The sequence below is a fragment of the Vigna angularis genome, chromosome 4, assembly GCF_016808095.1.
Source record: "Vigna angularis cultivar LongXiaoDou No.4 chromosome 4, ASM1680809v1, whole genome shotgun sequence".
NCBI classification, from domain to species: Eukaryota; Viridiplantae; Streptophyta; class Magnoliopsida; order Fabales; family Fabaceae; genus Vigna; species Vigna angularis.
Genome location: NC_068973.1, coordinates 3,682,211 through 3,702,646, shown reverse-complemented (window position 1 = coordinate 3,702,646; position 20,436 = coordinate 3,682,211). Strand labels below are relative to the sequence as shown.

The following is a 20,436-nucleotide window of genomic DNA, read 5'->3' as shown; positions in this document are numbered from 1 at the left end:
GAAGAACCAACAAATATTGAGATAAACATTCTTTGAAATTGCGCGCATATACATATATATATATATATATATATATATATATAAAACGCGTCTGTTTTTTATTGGTATATTTTAGTAACTTTTAAGGTTAAGGGTATTTTAACAATTTTTATTCTCAAAACTAAAAAAAAAAAACTCAAATCCTAACTCAGCTCTCTCTCTCCTCTTTATCCTTTCTCTTTCATCTATCTCACTTCAATCTTTTCTTTGTCATCCTACTACTGTATTTCCAATTGAAAAAATCATAAACACTTGTCGTTAAACAATATAAACCATCATAAAAAATCATAAACACAAACCTATATATATATATATTTATACACACACATGTATACTTATTATATTATCTGTATACAATATAATCAAATTAAAAATGAAATAAATTTTAAGTATTTTTAATTTATTTTGTGAAATTGATCATAAAAAATCATAAACACAAACCCATATATATATATATATATATATATATATATATATATATATATATATATATATATATATATATATATATATACTTATTATATTATCTGTATCTAATATAGTCAAATTAAGAATGAAATAAATTTTAGGTATTTTTAATTTATTTTGTGAAATTGATCTTAGTCTATATGTAATTTTTTGTATTTTGTTATAACTTGAAAATTTTATATTTTATCTTAATATTTTAAATTTGATCAAGAGAAAACATAATTATTAGTGATATAATTGTAGCACACTAAATAATATAAATACTTTTGAGAACATATTAGGTGAGTAAAAAATCATAAAGCTTCCTCTTTCTTTTTCTTAAATTGTATCTCATACTTTTATCTCTTTCTAATTTTTCTCTCTTTTTTCTTCAAATATTCTCACCTAAATTTTTATATTTTATAAGATCAAATTTCATCTCTATTAATTTGTGAACTTAATATTATTCTTAACCATATAAAAATTAAAATAGAGTAATTTTGAAAAACCCTTTTTATTCTTCTATTTATTTGGATTTAATATCAATATTGTTTTTGATAATTGAAAAGAGTCATTATCTCAATTAGATTAGTCTTTGTTTGAAGTTTGATTGTTTTCTGTTGTGTTGTTTATATCTTTAGAATCTTGAAGTTTTCTCAATTTGTCCTTTTGATTTTTTTGAGCTTTAGCATTTAATTTTTCAGGAAGGAAAATATATCATTATTGGCTTCTCTAAATGACACTTAAATGTTCAAGTTGATACATGATTATCGAAAGTTTATCCTTTAATTGAAATATTAGAATTTAGGAGAAATTTTAATAAGATGCTTTTAAGTTGATTTTTGTACTTTTGTTGAATTGATTGAACAATTATGCATGTGTTATGAAAATTGTTATTGTTGATAGTGAAAGTTATGACTCGATAATAGTATTAGTTATGATGAATGTTGGATTAAGTTATAACAATTGAAATTGGGTGTGATAAGTTCACCTTAAAAATTTATTAGTTTGTTTATGGTTGTATAATTGAATTTGGTATAATTAACTTTGATTGAGTTGATATAAACTTTGAAACAATGTTTCATGTAGTTGCTGTTAACCGAGCAAGTAAATGTAAGGATTTTACTTTAGTGATTATTTATTTAGAAAATACTTGAATATTGATAGTTTAACTTGTTTAAGGAACCAAGAGAATTATTAAGGTTGAATAATAAACTTTGAATTTTATTCTACTTTTAAATTTGTTTAGAATTGTACAAATGATTTTGTGGTAAAAATGTGAGTGTGATAAAGTTAAAGTTATACAAGTCAAACTTGTTGGATTTGTTAAAAAGAAATAGATAATTTTAAAAGTTCTGCAAAATGATAAATTCTAGATAATTTACAATCCATTTTGATAACCGAAAATGTATTGTTTATTTATTCAAAAAACCATCATATTCAAAATAAATAATTCAAAGGGGGAGCAAAATTAAATTTATTTACTTTAAAAACCGTCATTTTATAATCATGAGTTCATCAAATCCTGGCACAACTTCTCAATTATACTATGGTACATATGAGCATCAATTTTCCCAGAAAAACTGGAGTTTCCTGAATAGAGGATAGACTACATTTTTCTCAAATTGTCTAACCTTGCCTGTAGGTCACTATCTATCCCTCCATCATCATTCCCAGAAGTTTCAACTTGAGCTACCTTGGTCTTTGCAGCTGGGGCAGCAACAGCTGATGATGGTGCATTTACAAGCTGCATATCAAACAAAAACAACTCATCAGGCTTTGTTGTAGAGAATTTCATTCATTTACTTTCAGTTGACAAGAGATGTTGAATGGGAAACCATAATCATATACCTCTTGGTTGATGTCAATTCCAATCTCATCAAGAACTTGGTTCACTAGATCCTCAGTTTCTTCTTCATCTTCTTCTCCTTCCAAAGCATCATCTATAGCATCTCCCATCATCTCAGATGTCAATTCCATCTTCTCATTCTGTCTCTCAAATTCCTGCATGATTTTCTGCAAAGATGGCAAGTTCATCTGCCTATTCATTTGCCCCATGGCCTTTGTCACGCCTTTCATAGCCTCACCCATTGCTTGTGTTGATTTCAAAGTCTGAAAAAGTGAAGCACAACAGAAACTACCTTTTAGCACTTCAATATCATAAAGACGTCTGTTTTAATCAAAATTTTGTGACTGTTGGCCAGTTAATCATATATCAAGAAAAAAAAATGCCATGGACCTTGGGGAAGAACCATTACCCTATATTAACAATACATGACAGAAACAAAAATTACAAAACAATAGATACAGTCACCACAATGACATACCTGAATTCGGAGGGATACACCTTGGAGCTGAGATTTTAGCTTATAAAACTTCTCAATCTGATGCCGTGTTCTAACCAGATCTTTTGCCATGACTCTAACAGCTCCCTGAACAACCCACCTTAAAGGTTAAATCAATAGTTAACTATAAACAACAGGCATACATATATGCCACTACAGACAAATCTAGATTTGCGGTAAATATCTAATCTTATTGGTTAAAAACATTGAAACCAAACTGAATTCATCAAGGGCAAGTCACTTCCACTATCTTGAAATAATCAAATCGCTAATCATTTCCATATAAATGTGATGATGCTATTAGACATCTGTGGTAGATAGAAACCGGTATAAACAAGAAAAAGAAAGGGAATATACAAGTGTTCCTCCAGCAAATTAGAATGAATGTAGCCATTCTAGTTGATCTGAACAATCAGCCTGGCAATCAGTCAATTATTTATTAACTTTTACAGCTGTGACTACGGAAACTACCTAGCAGAACCTAAGCTATAGAAAACCATGATTTTCTACTCTATCAGCATCCACTCAAACTCAAGTGGGCTCAACAATTAAAATTGCTCAACCATTATTGAGTTTGTTTCTTCACCATGGAATCTGGTGTTGTCTATGGCTTGGTAAGTATTATTAGAATCCAATCATTAGAGGGTACATACATGACACACAGAGGCTTCTGCTAATATTGATAACCATTTCTCTGACAAAGGAGACACCCAAATGTGTTTGATACGAGAGTGAAGTACTGGATTATGAGCCAGTGACATAGAACCTAGTTAGGTTATCACAGAAGGTAGCAGTGCTAGAATAGGAACGTGAAGTTCTTGAAGAGACCGAATAATAGGATCTTAGCTGTAGTGTCAATGACGTTTGGCCTCTACATGAGTGAGCAACCAAGGTCTGCTTTTTAGACCACCATGAGATCAGATTCGGGCCAAGGTAAAATATGCATGTCCCGGATGTTGATCTTTAGCTATCTGGGTCTAAGGCCAATAGAATGGGCCAATAGTTGGGTTTTCTTGGGATCGGGAGGTTGAAACAGTAATCCATGGTTGATCACACATTGGAAGTATCTAAGAATCTTCCCAATCATTTTCCAATGTATTGATTGACAGACGTAATTCCCTTTTCTGTTGACATGTTGGCTTTGGCAAATAGATCACAAATTTTACCTTTTAGATAAGCAGATGGAACCACAGGGGAGATATTTAATTTCAATTCCCATGAAGTAATCCAAATTCCCCAATTGTGTGAGGGCTAACACTGAGTTAAGCTCAATCTTAAGCTGCTGAACAAGGATAGAATAATTCCCTGTAATGAAAATGTCATCAACACAGACTAGGATGTAAACACAGTGGCAGAAAGTGGTTAATATGAACGGAGATTAGTCATTTTTGCACAGCTGACAAGGCTACGCAGCGTGTTAGCGAACCTCTCAAGTCAGGTCTGTTTTAGGCCAAATAAGGCTTTGGAAGCAAGAGAGTTTTTAACTGCTTCAAATCCTGAAGGCTGGACCATACAGCTTCTTCGTCTAAGGGTATTGAAGTCCAAGTACTATTGGCAAAAAGTGCTGAAAGTTCTTGCACAGCTGAGTGCCAATTGGGGTTTAAGAGAGCTGTGGCATGCATGAGTGCATCTTGTTGCTCCTGTTTCTGGTAAGCTTTATAGGTTTTTCCAAAGTGGACTTCCTGAATGAACTACACATTGATACAAGCAATGATAGCTTCAACTTGCTGTTTAAAGAGAAGAAAACTCTTCCGAGTCACTGAGACAGATTGTGAAAACATCAATGGAGCAGTAGAGAACGTTGATGATAAAGCCCCATGATCAGCTGAGTTGAACAGATTGCAAGTGTGGTCAATGGTCATGGCTCAGGATCATTCGCAAGTTTGTGATACCATAATAGAATTCAGTAGTAAAAACAGAAAGATATAAACTAGAGTGGGAAAAAAAAGTGAAGAGAGGAGAGGAGACTTCCTCAAATGATACAGAATGATTTTATTATGTTGTTCTAAAGCGATGTTATGGTAATTATATACTGATGATTCATAACAATATCGCCAGCCTGGCAATCTGTCAGTTATCAGTTGACTGTTACAGCTGTAACTACTGCAACGACCTAGAACCAAGTTAAATAGCTAAAGTGAGTGCTTCTACTAACACTTACTATCAATACAACCAAAGAGGATGTAGTGGAGTTCCAATTAACGAAAATGGTAGTCCCATTTATTTATCTTATGGATTTTTGAACAATAATGGAAAAATTAAGCACCACAGTTGATCTGCAACAGTAATTAGGAAATGCATTAGAGAAACAGGCATCACATTGAGTCTGCAATAGCGCTAGGGAAGGAGTTGCTCGTGGAAAAAACAGCAAGAACAAAAGTTTCATCCCAAAAATCAATGTGAATTTGGTTAATACAAGTGATAACATTTAAGTAGAACAAACTTCCCCAACCACAGGTATCAGTTACAAACAAGACACAGCAAAGAACAAGGAAGTTGTGAGAATTAGAAAAACAATATCATCAAAACAGCTAACACATTCATGCCTCTTCCTCCTTCTAGGGAAGAGCAGAAAATTCCATTCCAAATCCTTTACCAAACAGCAGACGTTATGTGTTATAGATTTGCATAATAAAAAAGGTAAACTAACATATTGACAAAAATATATGTTAACCATACATACCACTAAAAACTAGACAAATAATAGACTTAGGACACAATCACTATACCATCTGGCCTTGTTTAGCACTTTTCTTTATCTCCAAAATCAATTTCTTCTCTTGTGTTTGCAAACCTTGCCGCTCGCGCTCAATTTCTCTAATTGATTTGTCCAGCATCCTCTTATTTTCCCGCAGAAGTTCTGAAAGTCACACACTATATGTTCAGGTACTATGAAATCAATATGCAGTGTTACTGAATGAGACCAAATCAATCAAAGACATGTTAACGCATGTTGGATACTTGCAATAACCCTCTCAAAGACACCCCGTTTGAATGAAGTAAACAACTTCACGTGCCCGCCAGTGGATCACTAAAATCATAATTCCAATAGTTGCAAAGCATAATTCTAATTGAAATTGAAAAGAAAAGGAATATAAAGTACAAATCTTAAGGAAATCTCTGAATCTTATCAAAACAAGGAGACAAGATAATCTAGAGAAAAAAATACAACAGATCGTAGTTAAACATGCAATACAGCAATCACAACAGAAAGAAGAAAAATAAAATCAAATGGTCGGAAAATAATCATCCAAAGAATTTAACTTTGCATAAACGACCGAACAAGTTTTGCAGTGCATCTGCTTTGTTCAATTGAACATAATATTACAAAAGCAAAGATTTTGATGACGAGTGATAACTCTGTAATCAAAAGATAGCAACCCCATTTTGAAAAATCACCGAATTCGACTTTTAAACAGAGAAGGCGATGATTTACAAACCTGCGGGTGTTTTTCTCTTTCCGAAGATGAAACTCATGGTTATGGAGTGGGAAGAACAACCTCAGCAGAGATCCAATGGAAAATGCAAAAGACGAAAGAACAACGTAAAAGCCTCCGATCTCGTTATGTTATGCGCTTGGTTTGGTATTGGGTGATTATGCTTTTGATCGAAGGTTGCTTACGCGGTAAGCGTTGAATGAAGGAATCATCGACGAACGATTATCACCGCCGTTTCCCACACGTGCCGCACTCGGTGTGGGACCCACAGTTGCGTTGTTGTTTAATCAGTTTCTAAGAAATAACCGCACAACTTTTCTGCTGTATTGCCAGCGACTTCTCTTCTAATATTTGCGAAATCAATTTGGAAAGAGGCGAATTTTAAACAGCGGAATTTGTTTCTCTGTGATAGTTTAATAAAGTTTAATATTTCGTGATAGTTTTTCTTTAATTCGAGTTTATTATCTTTATTTTTGTGAAGTGTATAACAGATAAAATATAACGCTTATCTTATTTTATTATAATATGATTTTATTTCATCAAATATAATATGATAATACTGTCTTATCAAATAAATATAATATATGACTTTTTTTTTCAGTTGTAGCAAAGTCTAAGCTTTGTTCATGAATTTTGAGAGAATGATGGAATGGATTTGAGAAGGGATATGAAAATAAATCTTTTTGTTGTTTATTTGAGTGGATTTGGAGGTAGGTAAGAATGAATTTGGAAGTAAATTTTTGTAATCTATCACATCAATCAAATACTACACTAATTTTTACAAACGTTTCCAAAATCACTCTCACTTACCTCCAAATTCATTCAAATAAACAACAATAAAATTTATCTTCAAATTCACTCAATCACTCTCTTCATATATCCATTCAAGTAAACAAAAAGTAAAAGTTCGTAAAATACATTATAAAATTCAAACATGAGAAGATTGAAACATAAAAAAGCAAATATAAATTCAAGTTAGTTATGAATCACTTTATTTTTTGTATTGTGAAAGTCATATTACAAAAAGTTTAAATAAATTAGGTGTAGCAAGATAAGAGAAAAAATATAACAAGCAACAAAAAAAATTATTTAATTAAATAAATCTTTATTCAAAAAGAGATACAAAGAAAATAGAAAAGAAAAAAGAAAGGAAAAAAGCTGGACTTTTTGTCGGCCTAGCTCTCTCTTTAAAAAAATAATTATTTTACTTTCTGCACCCCTGAATTTACCATTTTGAAATCTCACTTGTTTTTCATTTTTACTCTTTCTTTTTAACGGTAAACTAATTCAATATATTTTTACTGTTTACACCCCTTTGTCAAACCCAACACATTTTTAATAATTACACTTTTCCTATATTTCAATTAACCACCCGGCTTATCCCACTCATTTTTTTTATCATTTTTTTTTTCATTTTCTCAATCCAATTACCTCACTCATTTTCTATTATTTTTATTTTTATTTTTTCCATCTAATTTTTTCACCCATTTTTCTGTATCATTTTTCTCCATCTAATTATCCCACTCGTTCTTTTTATTATTTTTCTCCAATCATTTTCTTCATTCGATTTCTTCACCCATTTTTCTTTATAATTTTTGTCCATTTAATTATTCCTTTTATTATTTCTCTTCCATCTGATTTCTTCATCACCACCATCTTATTTCCTAAAACTTCCATTCTCACAACACAAGTTCTTCATCCTCTACTGTCTTTTTCACACTCTCTAGTTATTTTCCTTTTCTTTTTCCGTTTTTATTTTTTGTACCCCTATATTTGTTTCCTTTTCTTTTATTTTTTGTACCTCAATTCTCTTTAATGAGTTCTTACCTTGAGAGTTTTTTTTTTTGTAGCGTCTACCCTTAGTTTGTGAACTAGGTTGGTGAGTTCTTTATCTTTTCTACCATAACCATTTTTTATTTTCAATTTTACCTTGTTTTATTGTTTACTTTTGTCTTTGGTTAAAAACCATTAGTGATCATTCATGAAGTTTTCATGCTATCTCCAAGAGAGACCTACATCAAATTTCATTGCAAATTGTGAATTTTCTAAACTATCATTATGCAACATATAGTCAAATTTTGGAAGAGGTATAAGGTCATAAGGTGATGTCACTAGTACAAAAATAGCGTATACGTCACGCGTTTAACGTTCAACCACTGAATAGCCAACATTAAAAATGAACGGTGGCTTTTTTTGTAAATAAATGCAATTATTAAACGTCGTTTAGAATTGTAATTCGACGTAAAATGATATAAAACGTCGAATGCCCTCTAAATTCGACGTCAAAAGGTTAGTAAATTCAATAAAATTTGAGCGGGAGATTGAAAATTCATTCACTTTGTCTTAGCGCGCAATACCCTCTTCTCTTCTCAAACTTTTCTCGAACGAAGTTTGACGAGCATCACATGTAATCTTTCTTTCATTTGATACAAATGCATGTTAATTAACTACTTTATGTATGATTTTTGTTTGTTTTAACCGATTATTTTTGTGTTCTTCTCCTTCATAGGCGCATTCTGCTTTCTCTCTCACTGGTGACGAGACTTTATTCCGATGAACCCACATTTTGAAGGTTAGTTTTCGTTTTCGTTTTGAAGAACTTATGTGTTGAACTTGTTTGTTGTTCTTTTTTGTTGAACTTGTTTGTTGTTGTTGTTTGGTTGAATTTGTTTGTTGTTGTTTGATTGAACTTGTTTGTTGTTGGTTATTATTGTTTGTTGTTGATACTACACTACACGTTTATAGTTCATGCTTTATAAAATACCAAACACTGAAATTTGTTGTTTTTTTGCTTTTCAGGTCTCATAGAGTTGTAAAAAAGGATCAGAATTAATTAAAAAAAATAACAAAATTGATTAAGGTGGAATATTGACAAAATTCGACGTTAAGTTAACGTCGTATATTAACAAAATTTGACGTTAATTTAACGTCTCCTGATATGACGTTGTATGCGATTTTTGTACTAGTGTGTCAATGAATTCAATACATGACCTTGACAAAAGAATGATAAATTGTTGTCTTAATCACTCTAATAAATGAAAACTTCATAAGAAAAAAAGTTCTTGTCACTTTCTTAGATTCTTAAAAAGTTTAGCTTTGTTTAAAAACTAATTTGTAGATGACAAAGTGATAATAAAAATAAGTTTATTTCCAAAATGTTTTTATAAGATCTTCCAAAAGTGACCTAAACTTTTAATTAAATATCTAATATACATTATATTTCCATGAAAACCATACAAGCTAACAACTTTCCTAAGATATTTGAAATATGACATGCATCACCAATAATATGCCATTCAATAAAATCTTTAAAATATATTGTCATCTATAAAGATTCCCTTTATTGACCTTGGGAGCTAAAATTAAATATTTATCCAATCTATGCATTTTTCTTTATCATTTATGTTAGTTTTAAAGGACTAAGTTTGAGAGTGAATAAATTGTACTAACTCCAATTTTAATAAACTCAATAAGTTTTCTAATTTCAATATTTTTTTCTTTCAAATTTATATGTGAAAATAAACCAAAGCATGTTAAGAATCCAATAATAAAGAGAGATAACAAAATTTTATATCGATTCACTTTTATCTAAGAGCTACGTCTAATTATTCAATCAAACTAACTAAGTTCACATTAAAAGTTTTACGTTGTTTCCAAGCATACAAACAAAAACAATGAAGTAAACAATTCAAGAAACCAAATCTTGAACCTTAGAATGTTTTATTACACTTTGAGTAGCACCATATATTATACTATAGCTGGAAACTCTATATAGAGACAATATAAAACAATGAAGTAAACAATTCAAGAAACCAAATCTTGAACCTTAGAATATTTTATTACACTTTGAGTAGCACCATATATTATACTATAGCTGGAAACTCTATATAGAGACAGTATAAAGACTGTTGAAAGTCCTACATCGATTCGAGATAAGGCCAATTCATAATTTATTAGTGAGTGTAAACCTCACCTTACAAGCCGATTTTGTGGGGTTGAGTTAGGCTTAAACTCACTTTTTAATATGGTATTAGAGCCAGGTTAGAGCCTATTTATAAGTGGATGCAAACCTCACCCTACAATAACAAAAAAGAGTTTTCAACTCAGTTTGTACCCTCTTTCTAAGTAGTAGAAAAGATTTCAAAAACTTTGATTTTGATCTCACATCAAATGGTTTGGTTTGAAAATAAGAAAGTTATATAAATGTTAATATATTTGTTTTAATGGATTAAAAATATGTTTTAGCTTATTAATGTTACTTTGATAAATTAAAATAGAGGAGTCCAAACTCTTCAATGAACTGAAAATATGTTCATGTCTATCACAATATCTTTGCCAGAAAGTTTGTTACCTATTACTTTAGCCCAAATTATTTTAGTCGTTCTATATTTAAAATTTATAAATCTTCATTGCAGAAGTCATTTTAGAAGATCATAAATTTAAGATTTGAGTCTTTTGCATCGAAATATTGACATGACAATAAAACATTAGATCATAAATAATAAACAAATAAATAAAACCTTAGATCATAGGAATGTTTCTTTTTTCAAAGTAGTCTTTATTTCAAAAGAATATCCCATAATAATAAATATTTTTAAGTTGAACTGTAAATAATATTATCATTAAACGAGATCTTATTATAAGATCCTTGAATTGAAAAAGAAAAGTATATATACGAAACCTTAATGTGATATAAATAGAAGTCACAAAAAGTAAATTAAGACCTTCTTAGTTAATAGAATAGAGTTACTAATTCAACTTTACTTAAGAGCATTTCATCATTTTGGACTAATTTAATTGAGTAAACCCACAATTGCTCGTGTTCATATCTTCAATTCTTCTTCTGATACTGCTAATAGTAATATACGACCTTTTATCAATAGCTTTTTCAACCTTCCTTAAGATGTTGTATCTTTGAAGGCAAATTGCAGTTGAACAGTTATAATAAATGTAGAAGTTGCAAGATAAAAAGAGTAGAGTCATTCTTTGTGCCCAATTTAAGATCTATGTAATTTACACTCATTACTTATGAGCATGGAACAAAACAATTGCTACCTGGTTTAAAGAAAACAACTGGAATAGATGACATACATATATAGCAAAAACATATAGATCATCAATAATTAAGAAAACTAAAAAGAAAGATCACCTCCACAACCACCACCCCTTTAATGAATCTCACAAGTACTGTTCATGTATTCTGGCACGGTTCTCTTCCCACCACAGTCTAGCATACACCTCCCCAAACTTTTCTCGACTGTAACAAACAAAACACATCGTAGACTTTAAATTCAATTCAACCTCACAGAATTAACTTATAAAGTAAGATTTACATTTATATATATATATATATATATATATATTTTAAATTGATTTTATATGTAGTCAACGTGATACTTATAAATCTTATTAGGATAGGTTATAATTCATGAATTTGATATCATGTTAAGAACTAAACTCTAAACTTTAAGTCTAACTCAATTTCATAAAACTAGTTTATAAGACGATATTTGCATTTATATATATCTTTTAAATTGTCCTGTATACTCTAAATTGACATTATATGAGTTGAAGTGTGATTTCCAACATAAATTTTATAAACTTCTACATCACAATACAGCAACTGAAATGTCATACCTGAACCTTACTCGTCTGAGCTCCCTTTTGCCACCAGGGAGAGCTCTGATGGTAATGTAAACCCCAGGTTCATCCTGCTCGACCCATTCAGCATCGAGGTCACTGGCATTACTGATTGATAAATCGCCGGAGCGATCAGCTTCCCTAGATGAGCTACTTCTGATAGAAGCATCAGCATCCATTGATGATGAGATATCTGTCTTCGCAGCAGCACTAATGGTCGACACCTTCGGGGTTGAGTTCACACCACTCGGATCATAGTAATGCCGGGATTGCAATGAATGCTGATCGAACGAATCAGAGGATGAGTACCCCATTGCCACCCCTCCTCCTCCTCCACGGAATATATTACACGGTGGCCTTTCCCTGCTCAGCGGAGGTGTCACAGGGATCTCTTCTATTGATTCACGCTTCGAGCTCTGCGTTCAACCCACACACCGAAACAAATCAACAACACTAAAAATGTAGTTAAAACTTTCGCCTTGGTAAACTAAGAGAAAATGGAGACAAGTGAGCAGTAATGATTCTAAGAGCTTGTAGGTGTGTAATGATTCTAAGTTCTAACCCAAGTGATTCATGTTATTATACATGCAGATACGTAAGAAATGTATACATTGTAGAATAAAAGTACCTAAAATAATCATTTGGGTGAAGTAACATGATGCAGACAATTACAAAACGGTGAACAACATGTGTAGGAGCTCAATAAGTTCATACGATACCTCGTCTTCAGACCTTGGTGGAGTTGGAAGAGGGATAGCTTGCCGGTTAAGCCTTTGAACATTGTAAAGTTCCATCACCTTGTCGTAATTCTCTGCCCACCATCTCTGAGCTTGCCATTTGTTAAATATATCGCGACTACACATGAAAAATAAACCATAATTCAGTTCACGTCCCAGTTTTTAAGGCATCTTATCATACGAACTATAACTGAGAATGAAGCGTTATGACACTTAGCATCAGAATTTTGAAAATTAACAATGCAATATTAATCTAAAAGTAATGACAGAATATCGAAAGTTGAACATTCTTATTTTCTGTTGTTTTGTCTTTATTTGGCCAACTCCATTGTCTTTTTTTTTTGGCGATGTTATTCGACCAATATGATTATGTTTTGTTCCAAGTGCATCATTGAATGGAATGGCCCCCTTGAGACTATGGTATTGAAGCATCAAACTAGTCACAATTTGCTGCTATATATTATGATTTTGTTAGTTTGTTGACCAAATATTTAATTGACAGTGGTGTATGACACTGTTCTCAATTATGGTAGGTCACTCGAGCAGATGCTTTTTGACAAAGAATTCTCTGATGAATAATTAAAAGCAAACCCGATCATTCAGTGAGGAAAATAAAGTTGTTCTAAGGCCAACATTGACCTTACAGTGAAGTTGTCTAAGCAATCGAAAGCAGGTGGGTCCAAACTTTAGTCTCAACCACATCACTAATCGCACCAAACAAAGAAATGATTTAAATGTTTCATTAGGTTTAAATATTAACTAAAGACCTAAGTATGCTCTTAATTAAATTTCTTAGTTAAAATTCGTGGGGGCAAAAAGAGAGAGAGAGAAAATCATTTCTGCATTGACCCACCCACCAGCACCCCTATGGCCTATCTATACATTGGTTGAGATTGCACCTCAAGTTACCATTTGATGCTTTTATTTCACGATGTGATAAAAGACAAAAATACGAGTTTGGCAAAAATAGGACAACACTATAAGCTATGCTATCTATCTACTATCTACAACTTTACTAGGTCCCCACCTAGTAGATGTTCACATTTTGTCTTGTATATAGTTATGGTGTGAAAGAAGATGTGGGAGCATTCCCCAGCAAAATTGCAGATCAAAAGACAGATACTGTTATTGGAGAGAGAGAGAAGACAAGAATATATACTATTGTTTGTGAAAAAATATATTTATTATCTGGATATAAAAAACTTGGTATCACAAAAATTATTTAATATTCGTATCTTAAAAATGGTATAAAATTTAAAAATATTTTTTTACCTTTTCATCCTTGTAAAATTCGTAAAAATAATGAGTAAGAGCTCCTTCCGACCAAACGACAAGACCCAGTTTTAAAGGTTCCCAAGACAATTAACACTGACCCACATCTACTCTCAAGCCACACTTTATGGATTGCTTTTGGCAAAGGCGTGAAATAGCAGGAGAAGATGGACCCACCAAATATACAGAGAACGATTCATTCAATTTAATCACTTATGGCGTTGAAAAAACATGAGATTTCGACACTAATCTCGTATATGGAAGAGCATGAACAGTAACAATGATCAGAAATAAAGGGGTCAAACTAGATACCTGTTCCAATCCAAGTTTCATTTTCTAACCAAAACAAAAATAGACAAAGGTTTCGATTCGTTGTCGGTCTCTGGTTGTAAAATTTTGATTGCTTTCGGAAAATAAATAGTCTTAAATGTTTTTGGAGGATCATCACTCACCTCATGCAAAATCATGCATCACACCACTTAAATGACCTTTTATATCACACTCGCTTCATCATCAAGAACAAATATAGCATTTGGAGACCTCACAAAACAAAACTTATATCTATTTCATCAATGTTAACGCACCATGCATAAATTTTAAGAAATTAAATTCAGTCTATTTTGTTGAAAAATTAAAATTTATTTAGATCATTATTACATCCACATTCAAATGAACTGATGATTAGTTACATATTGTTAAAAATTCATATACAAATCTATCTAGACTTGTTCCTTTTTTTTCATTTTGTTTTAAAGACTTCCAGTGTTCTCCTATTAATTTTCTCCTCTTTTATGATAAGTTCTATTTATCTCTGGGTACTAAATATATGTCATAGTACATTATATTTTACCAACGTGAATCAGGTGTCAAAAATATATAAAATAAATTAATTTCTTAAAAACAAGCTTACTTCTAAAAAAAAGAACCCTTAATTTAAATTTAAGATTATATATTTTTTCAATTCCATGAAACAATTATTTAAAAAGGCAAAATAAAATAAAACCAACCATCATCCATGTAAACACATCCCTATTAATTTTCATTTTTGGTTTTAAAAAACAACATGGATGAAAATCAAGATCAAACAACAACATAAAAACTAAAATCAATAGTTTCTTAGGTTTGAAATATAACATAAAGTTCTGATAACTTTTAACAAAAATACGTATTAATTGGATTAAATGGAAGCATTAATTAACATTGGTATGCATGAGATAACGAAAGCTAAGCAGAGTATCACAATCACAATCAGAATCAGTAGGGCGCTGGACAGAATCAGAGAGACTCGGTCCAGCATGGACCAACCCACACTTCAGGTCCAAACTCTAAACGGCAACCAAATCAACAAAACGACACAGAGTGAGAGTGAAACTGAAAGAGATGCGTATTGCGTACCTGAACCGAATCCGTTTGAGATGGTTCCCGCCACGCGGAAGCGATACGAACGTGATCAAAACGCCAGGCTCCACCTGCGCCACCCACTCCTTCGGCTCCGCCTCCTCTTCCAGCACCACCACCATTCTCCTCCCACTGGAGCTCGGCGTCCCCTCGCCGCTCGAAATCCCCTTCAACCGAGCCTCCATCTCCTTCCCCCACCGCCGCCGCGACGACTCCGAATCGGACTCGCCACCGCGACTCAGTCGACTCTGCGGCGGCGCGCACGGACCGCACTGCTTGTACGATCCCGAAGCCTTCAGTGCCATCTCCTTCAGCTGACACGTTAGCGATTTGGCGCCCCGCGAACTCGGATCGTCGCTCGCCGAGTCGAGTTTCTTGGAACGTGCTATGCACGTGAGCATTTTTCCTTCCCTGATGGAGTTTGCGAAATTATGTTACGTTCCTCCGCTACCGTTATGTCAGAGATTCTCCGCAGAGAACACCGAAAGAAGAAAAGGTTTAGGGTGTGTTTGGATTGTTCAAATAGATTAATGAGTGTTTGGACGAGGAAAAAGACCAGGTACGAGGGGCGAGAGAAATTGTGCGCTGTTGGTGTTTGTTTTACTTACTTTTTGTTGTTTGGTTTTGTAACTTTAGTTTACTGACTTTTGTGCCTGTGTGCGTAAAATTTGTGTGTTGTATGAGAGAGAAGAGGAATCTGCTTTTTTGTTGGGACATGGGATTCCTAATTTCCTTTTTTTTTTGGAATTTATATTATGTATTTTTTATATCAGTACTCCTGATAAGTGAAAAGTTCTTATAACATATAAAAGTTTTGAAAACGTTTATTTAGTTCAGAAATCAAATACATATTACAATGCTACTATTAGAGTGAATAAGCACACGCGATGAAACATCAAAGTGATTGATTGATAACATGAATTGCGTTGGACAAGGCATGAACATGTTAATGTTAGAAATGTCTAAATGAGATTCTAACATGTGAGTTATCCATCCATGCTCATTATATATATTAGGTCTGAAAAAACTTATTATTTTTTTTAATGTAGGTTGAATTAAAAGCGGTTTATTTAATCCGTGAATTAAATAGATTTGGATAAAATTGAAAATCTACCAATAATAATTCTTAATTAGTCTTTTAATTATTTTTATAAATTTTTTCTTATAATTGATGTGATATTCTTAAATATTAAAATATTGTTTATTTGTTTAAGTTGTATATTTTAATTTTTAACTATTTTCTTTGTAATAATATTTAGATAATTTAGTTAACATTTTAGTTTCACTATTAATTATTAAAAAGTGAATTGAATCAATTATTATTATTATTATTATTATTATTCTGAATATATAAAATAAAATAGTTGTATGAAGTCAACCCACCGCACATGTAACAGTCGAATTGAGTTATAATTTTTGTAAAGAGTAAAATGACTTTTAATTTAATTAATAATGAATTGACTTATCTGAGTTGGCTCATTTTAATATTCTTATAATAAATAAAGTATATTCAAAAGTTACAGTCAATTGTGAGTGTCTTATAGTATTTTCTTTGAAAACTTATTTAATATATTATGGATTAGCTTGATAAGTTTTTTATTTATAAATTTTAAACTAATAAACTAATTTATTATTCAATAGATAAGTTGAAAAATGTAAAATCATAACAAAAATATAATTATATAGTTTTTGTCACAAATAAAATTTGTATTATCAAAACATATATTTTTATGATTTTATATTTTTCTTTAAAATAATTAACTTTTATTTTAAAAAATTATTATTTTTATTTGTGTTTTATAAATTGTGTGCTTTTTTAATTGAGCAACTATTCCGTTCAAATAATTCAGGCAATAACTATTAATAAATTTAATTTTTTATTTATTTTTGAAAAGTGGAAGGTTTTCTATTTCTTCATTTAAACTACTCTTAGATTTAAATTTTTTTACAATATTTATTATGCGTAATTTCTGAACAACATCGTGTAAAACATTTTTGTTATTTCAATCTATATTGTTAAATCCTTTTCAATGTAAAAATGTAAAAGTTAAAAAACAACCTAGCAAATAGTAAGAATAGTACAATGACTATTTGTGTATATGAGATTGAAATAGGTAAGGACAAGTTGAACAAACTAAAAGACAATAAGAGAAAGCATTAAAATACGAAAAAAATAAATGAGCGTAAGGTCCAAGATATAACCTACTTAAAACAATTTACATTTTCTGAACTATAATTTATTAAATAAAGTTATTTTGAAATATTTAGTGAACACTCTTATATCGACTATAAAGTCTTTAAATAAATCAGTAGTTAACTTATTTATCAGTAATACACATTTTATTTAATTAAAATGTTAATTTTAATTTTTAGTTGGTTGTTATGGCTTCGTTTTTTACTTTACATTAGAATCTGTTTTTGGTAAGGGGCTAAACACATTTTAATGAATGTAAGTAAATTAGATTAATTTAAATACATGTACTAGTTGTTTAAACACTCACCCATTTGGAAAGGAAATTCTATAAGCTATTATGATGGGGTGCAGAAAGAAAATTGATAGAGTGCAAGAAGCAAGAGCCCACTTCAAAATGACCAAATTGACAAAGAAAACACAATGAAAAGTGGTTTCTAATTATGTCATGGACCAGAGAAAATGATAAAGAATGAAAACAAAAATCTACATTATGGATTAGTAGCATGAGATGACATTTTTATTTTTTTATTTATTTTTTATATATAAACATGCACTAATTGACGATAATACATGAACTATCAAAGTTGTATTCAAGCACACTATGTGATCGTACTTCTAGGTTTTCTAAATTAGCACTAGATTCTATAAAATTATGCAAGATATTTAGTAAGTGATACTTAATAATGTGTTGTTATGTACAACATTTTATCAAGAATGAAACGCGTATAAAAGATTTTAAGACTAAGGGCATTATTCGAACCATACAAAGATAAAGTTTAACAAAGCATGTGAGAGGTTATATAAAACATTAAATGAACTTTGATTATAAAACTATATGAAGCATGCAGAGTGTCGTATAAATGCACATAAGACAATACACTACATGATATTACATGATATAATAGATGAAATGTGACTTTGCGTCAACCAAAATAAATAAATAAATAATCCAAAGTTGACTTTGTGTACTTGTTGTAAATCAAAAGTCGTAACACTATAATTTTGATTAGTGAACCATTTTACAGTTAATACAGACAAATTAGATGTGACTTAGTTTTGGAAGAATCACAATCAACTAATGCTTTATCAAAATTATTTATGATATTTATACGTTCAACTTATGTTTTTCGGTACAATGATTTAAATTGTGTATTTTGTTCATCTTGTTTAGTGTTGTCAAAATGGGTTGAAACCTATAAGTCAATTTGGTTCACCACCGGTTCAAGTAAAGTTGAGTTGAAAAAATGTATAATTTTGATGTGAGTTAATTTTAACCCGGCTCACTTGCAACTCAAACCGTTGTTCTATTTATGCAAATCCCTTTTATATATCAATTAATTCAATTATTATTGTTTCAATTAGATTGATGAAAGTAACTTGTTATAAAAATTATGGAAGAAGAGGGTGAAAAAAAAATTAAGTGAGCCAATGGGTTAACCTATTTAACCCACCAACTCATGGTGAGTCGAGTCGAGTTTGAATTTTTTCAGTTCGCTAATAAATGAGTCGGGTTGGGTTGACTAACTAAATGGTCAACCCGTGATAGGTCGGATCGGGTGGTCCGTTTGCTCTATCCATTGACAAACTTGTAACTCAAGTATTATTTTTTTCCTTTTTTTAACTTAATTTTAATTGTTTGAAATCTAGTTAGACATGGTAGGGTGGATGTAAGTTTAGTGTACCAAATGGCGTGTAACCAAGTAAAGTTAACCACCCGTTGGATAAGACTGAATGGTAACGATAGACTTTAGACGTCATTTAAAGTTTATTAACAAGGTAACGGTCATTAATGGATGATTAATTCATGTCTCAACGATTGATAACGGCTAATTAATAGGTTTGATTATTCTCGACTCTATAAATAAAGACATTTTTTTGACATAATTCAGTACATTTTGAACCTTCTTGAGACACATCTGATCAGAACGTTAGAGTGCTTTTTGCAGGTTAAACCCCGATCGATAAAATACTCAAAACAAATTAGTTTAGATGATCGTTCCTCACCCTATACACCAGAAACATTTAATATTAATTTTTCTATTCCTCATACTTATTATTTGTTTTGATTTGAGAAGATGGATATGTAATACTAATGAATAATGTAGTATTTGGATATATAGATTTTGTATCAAATAAAATGTTTTAAGTTTTTTTTTGTAAACAATAACTATCGTAATATTATTTTAATAAATACATGTCTTGTGCATGTAGTAATTGTGTCCAATTGTCGGATAATTTGTGGGAGTATCACAATAATAAATTTAATGAGATTTCTACTTTACAGATATATTGATAGTGAGATAGGTAGAATTTTGTAATATCAAATAAAAATGATAAATTTCTTATCTATACTATATATTAAGATGATTTCTCTTTGTTTTTTAATTTTATCCTTTAAATAAAGCTTTTTTAAAATTAAAATAATTATTTTATCAATTTTATTGCTGGTTTAAATTTAACAGTTTTATTCATTTAATTGTTTTTAAAATTTAATTATAAAACTACTTACAAAATAAAAAAAACAAAATAAATTTATAAAAGTTATTTAATTTAATTTTATAATAATAATAGTAATAGTTTTGTTATTTTTTATTATTATAAAAAAAGTGAACAATGCGTAGTTACTAAAATACATATAAGATTTACCTTGTAATAGTAGATTGTTAACTCATATTTATAACAAAGTATATGAATTATATAATCACATAAGTGAGGATTTCAGTACATTTTTCACATATATATTTTTTTTCTGTAACCATTTTGTTAAAATTAAAAAAAAGTAAAATATATTTTTATTCCTTAATTTTTAAAAAATTAGAATTAATTTTTTTCTTAAAATTTTGATAATGTATAAATTTAATTATTTTAATCAAATTTTATTAAGATTATTTAATATTTTAAACTCATCTCATAATAACATTTTAATT

The 20,436-nt window shown here is 30.6% G+C and overlaps 2 protein-coding genes across 2 annotated transcripts; both read right to left on the bottom strand.

Moving 5' to 3' along the window:
- Positions 1–1,949: 1,949 nt before the first annotated feature.
- LOC108331940 (vacuolar protein sorting-associated protein 2 homolog 1) lies at positions 1,950–6,618 on the bottom strand. Its single transcript, XM_017566972.2, has 5 exons — positions 6,272–6,618; positions 5,561–5,691; positions 2,814–2,918; positions 2,338–2,598; positions 1,950–2,233 (listed from the first exon to the last, which is right to left on the bottom strand). Exons 1-5 carry the CDS (start codon positions 6,306–6,308, stop codon positions 2,096–2,098), a joined length of 672 nt encoding a protein of 223 aa, XP_017422461.1. The 5' UTR covers positions 6,309–6,618; the 3' UTR covers positions 1,950–2,095.
- Positions 6,619–11,206: 4,588 nt separating this feature from the next.
- On the bottom strand, positions 11,207–15,923 carry LOC108331019 (protein Brevis radix-like 4). The gene is made up of 4 exons (XM_017565630.2): positions 15,313–15,923; positions 12,628–12,763; positions 11,906–12,324; positions 11,207–11,525 (listed from the first exon to the last, which is right to left on the bottom strand). The coding sequence occupies exons 1-4, from the start codon at positions 15,714–15,716 to the stop codon at positions 11,447–11,449; spliced, it is 1,038 nt and encodes a 345-aa protein (XP_017421119.1). The 5' UTR covers positions 15,717–15,923; the 3' UTR covers positions 11,207–11,446.
- Positions 15,924–20,436: the final 4,513 nt, after the last annotated feature.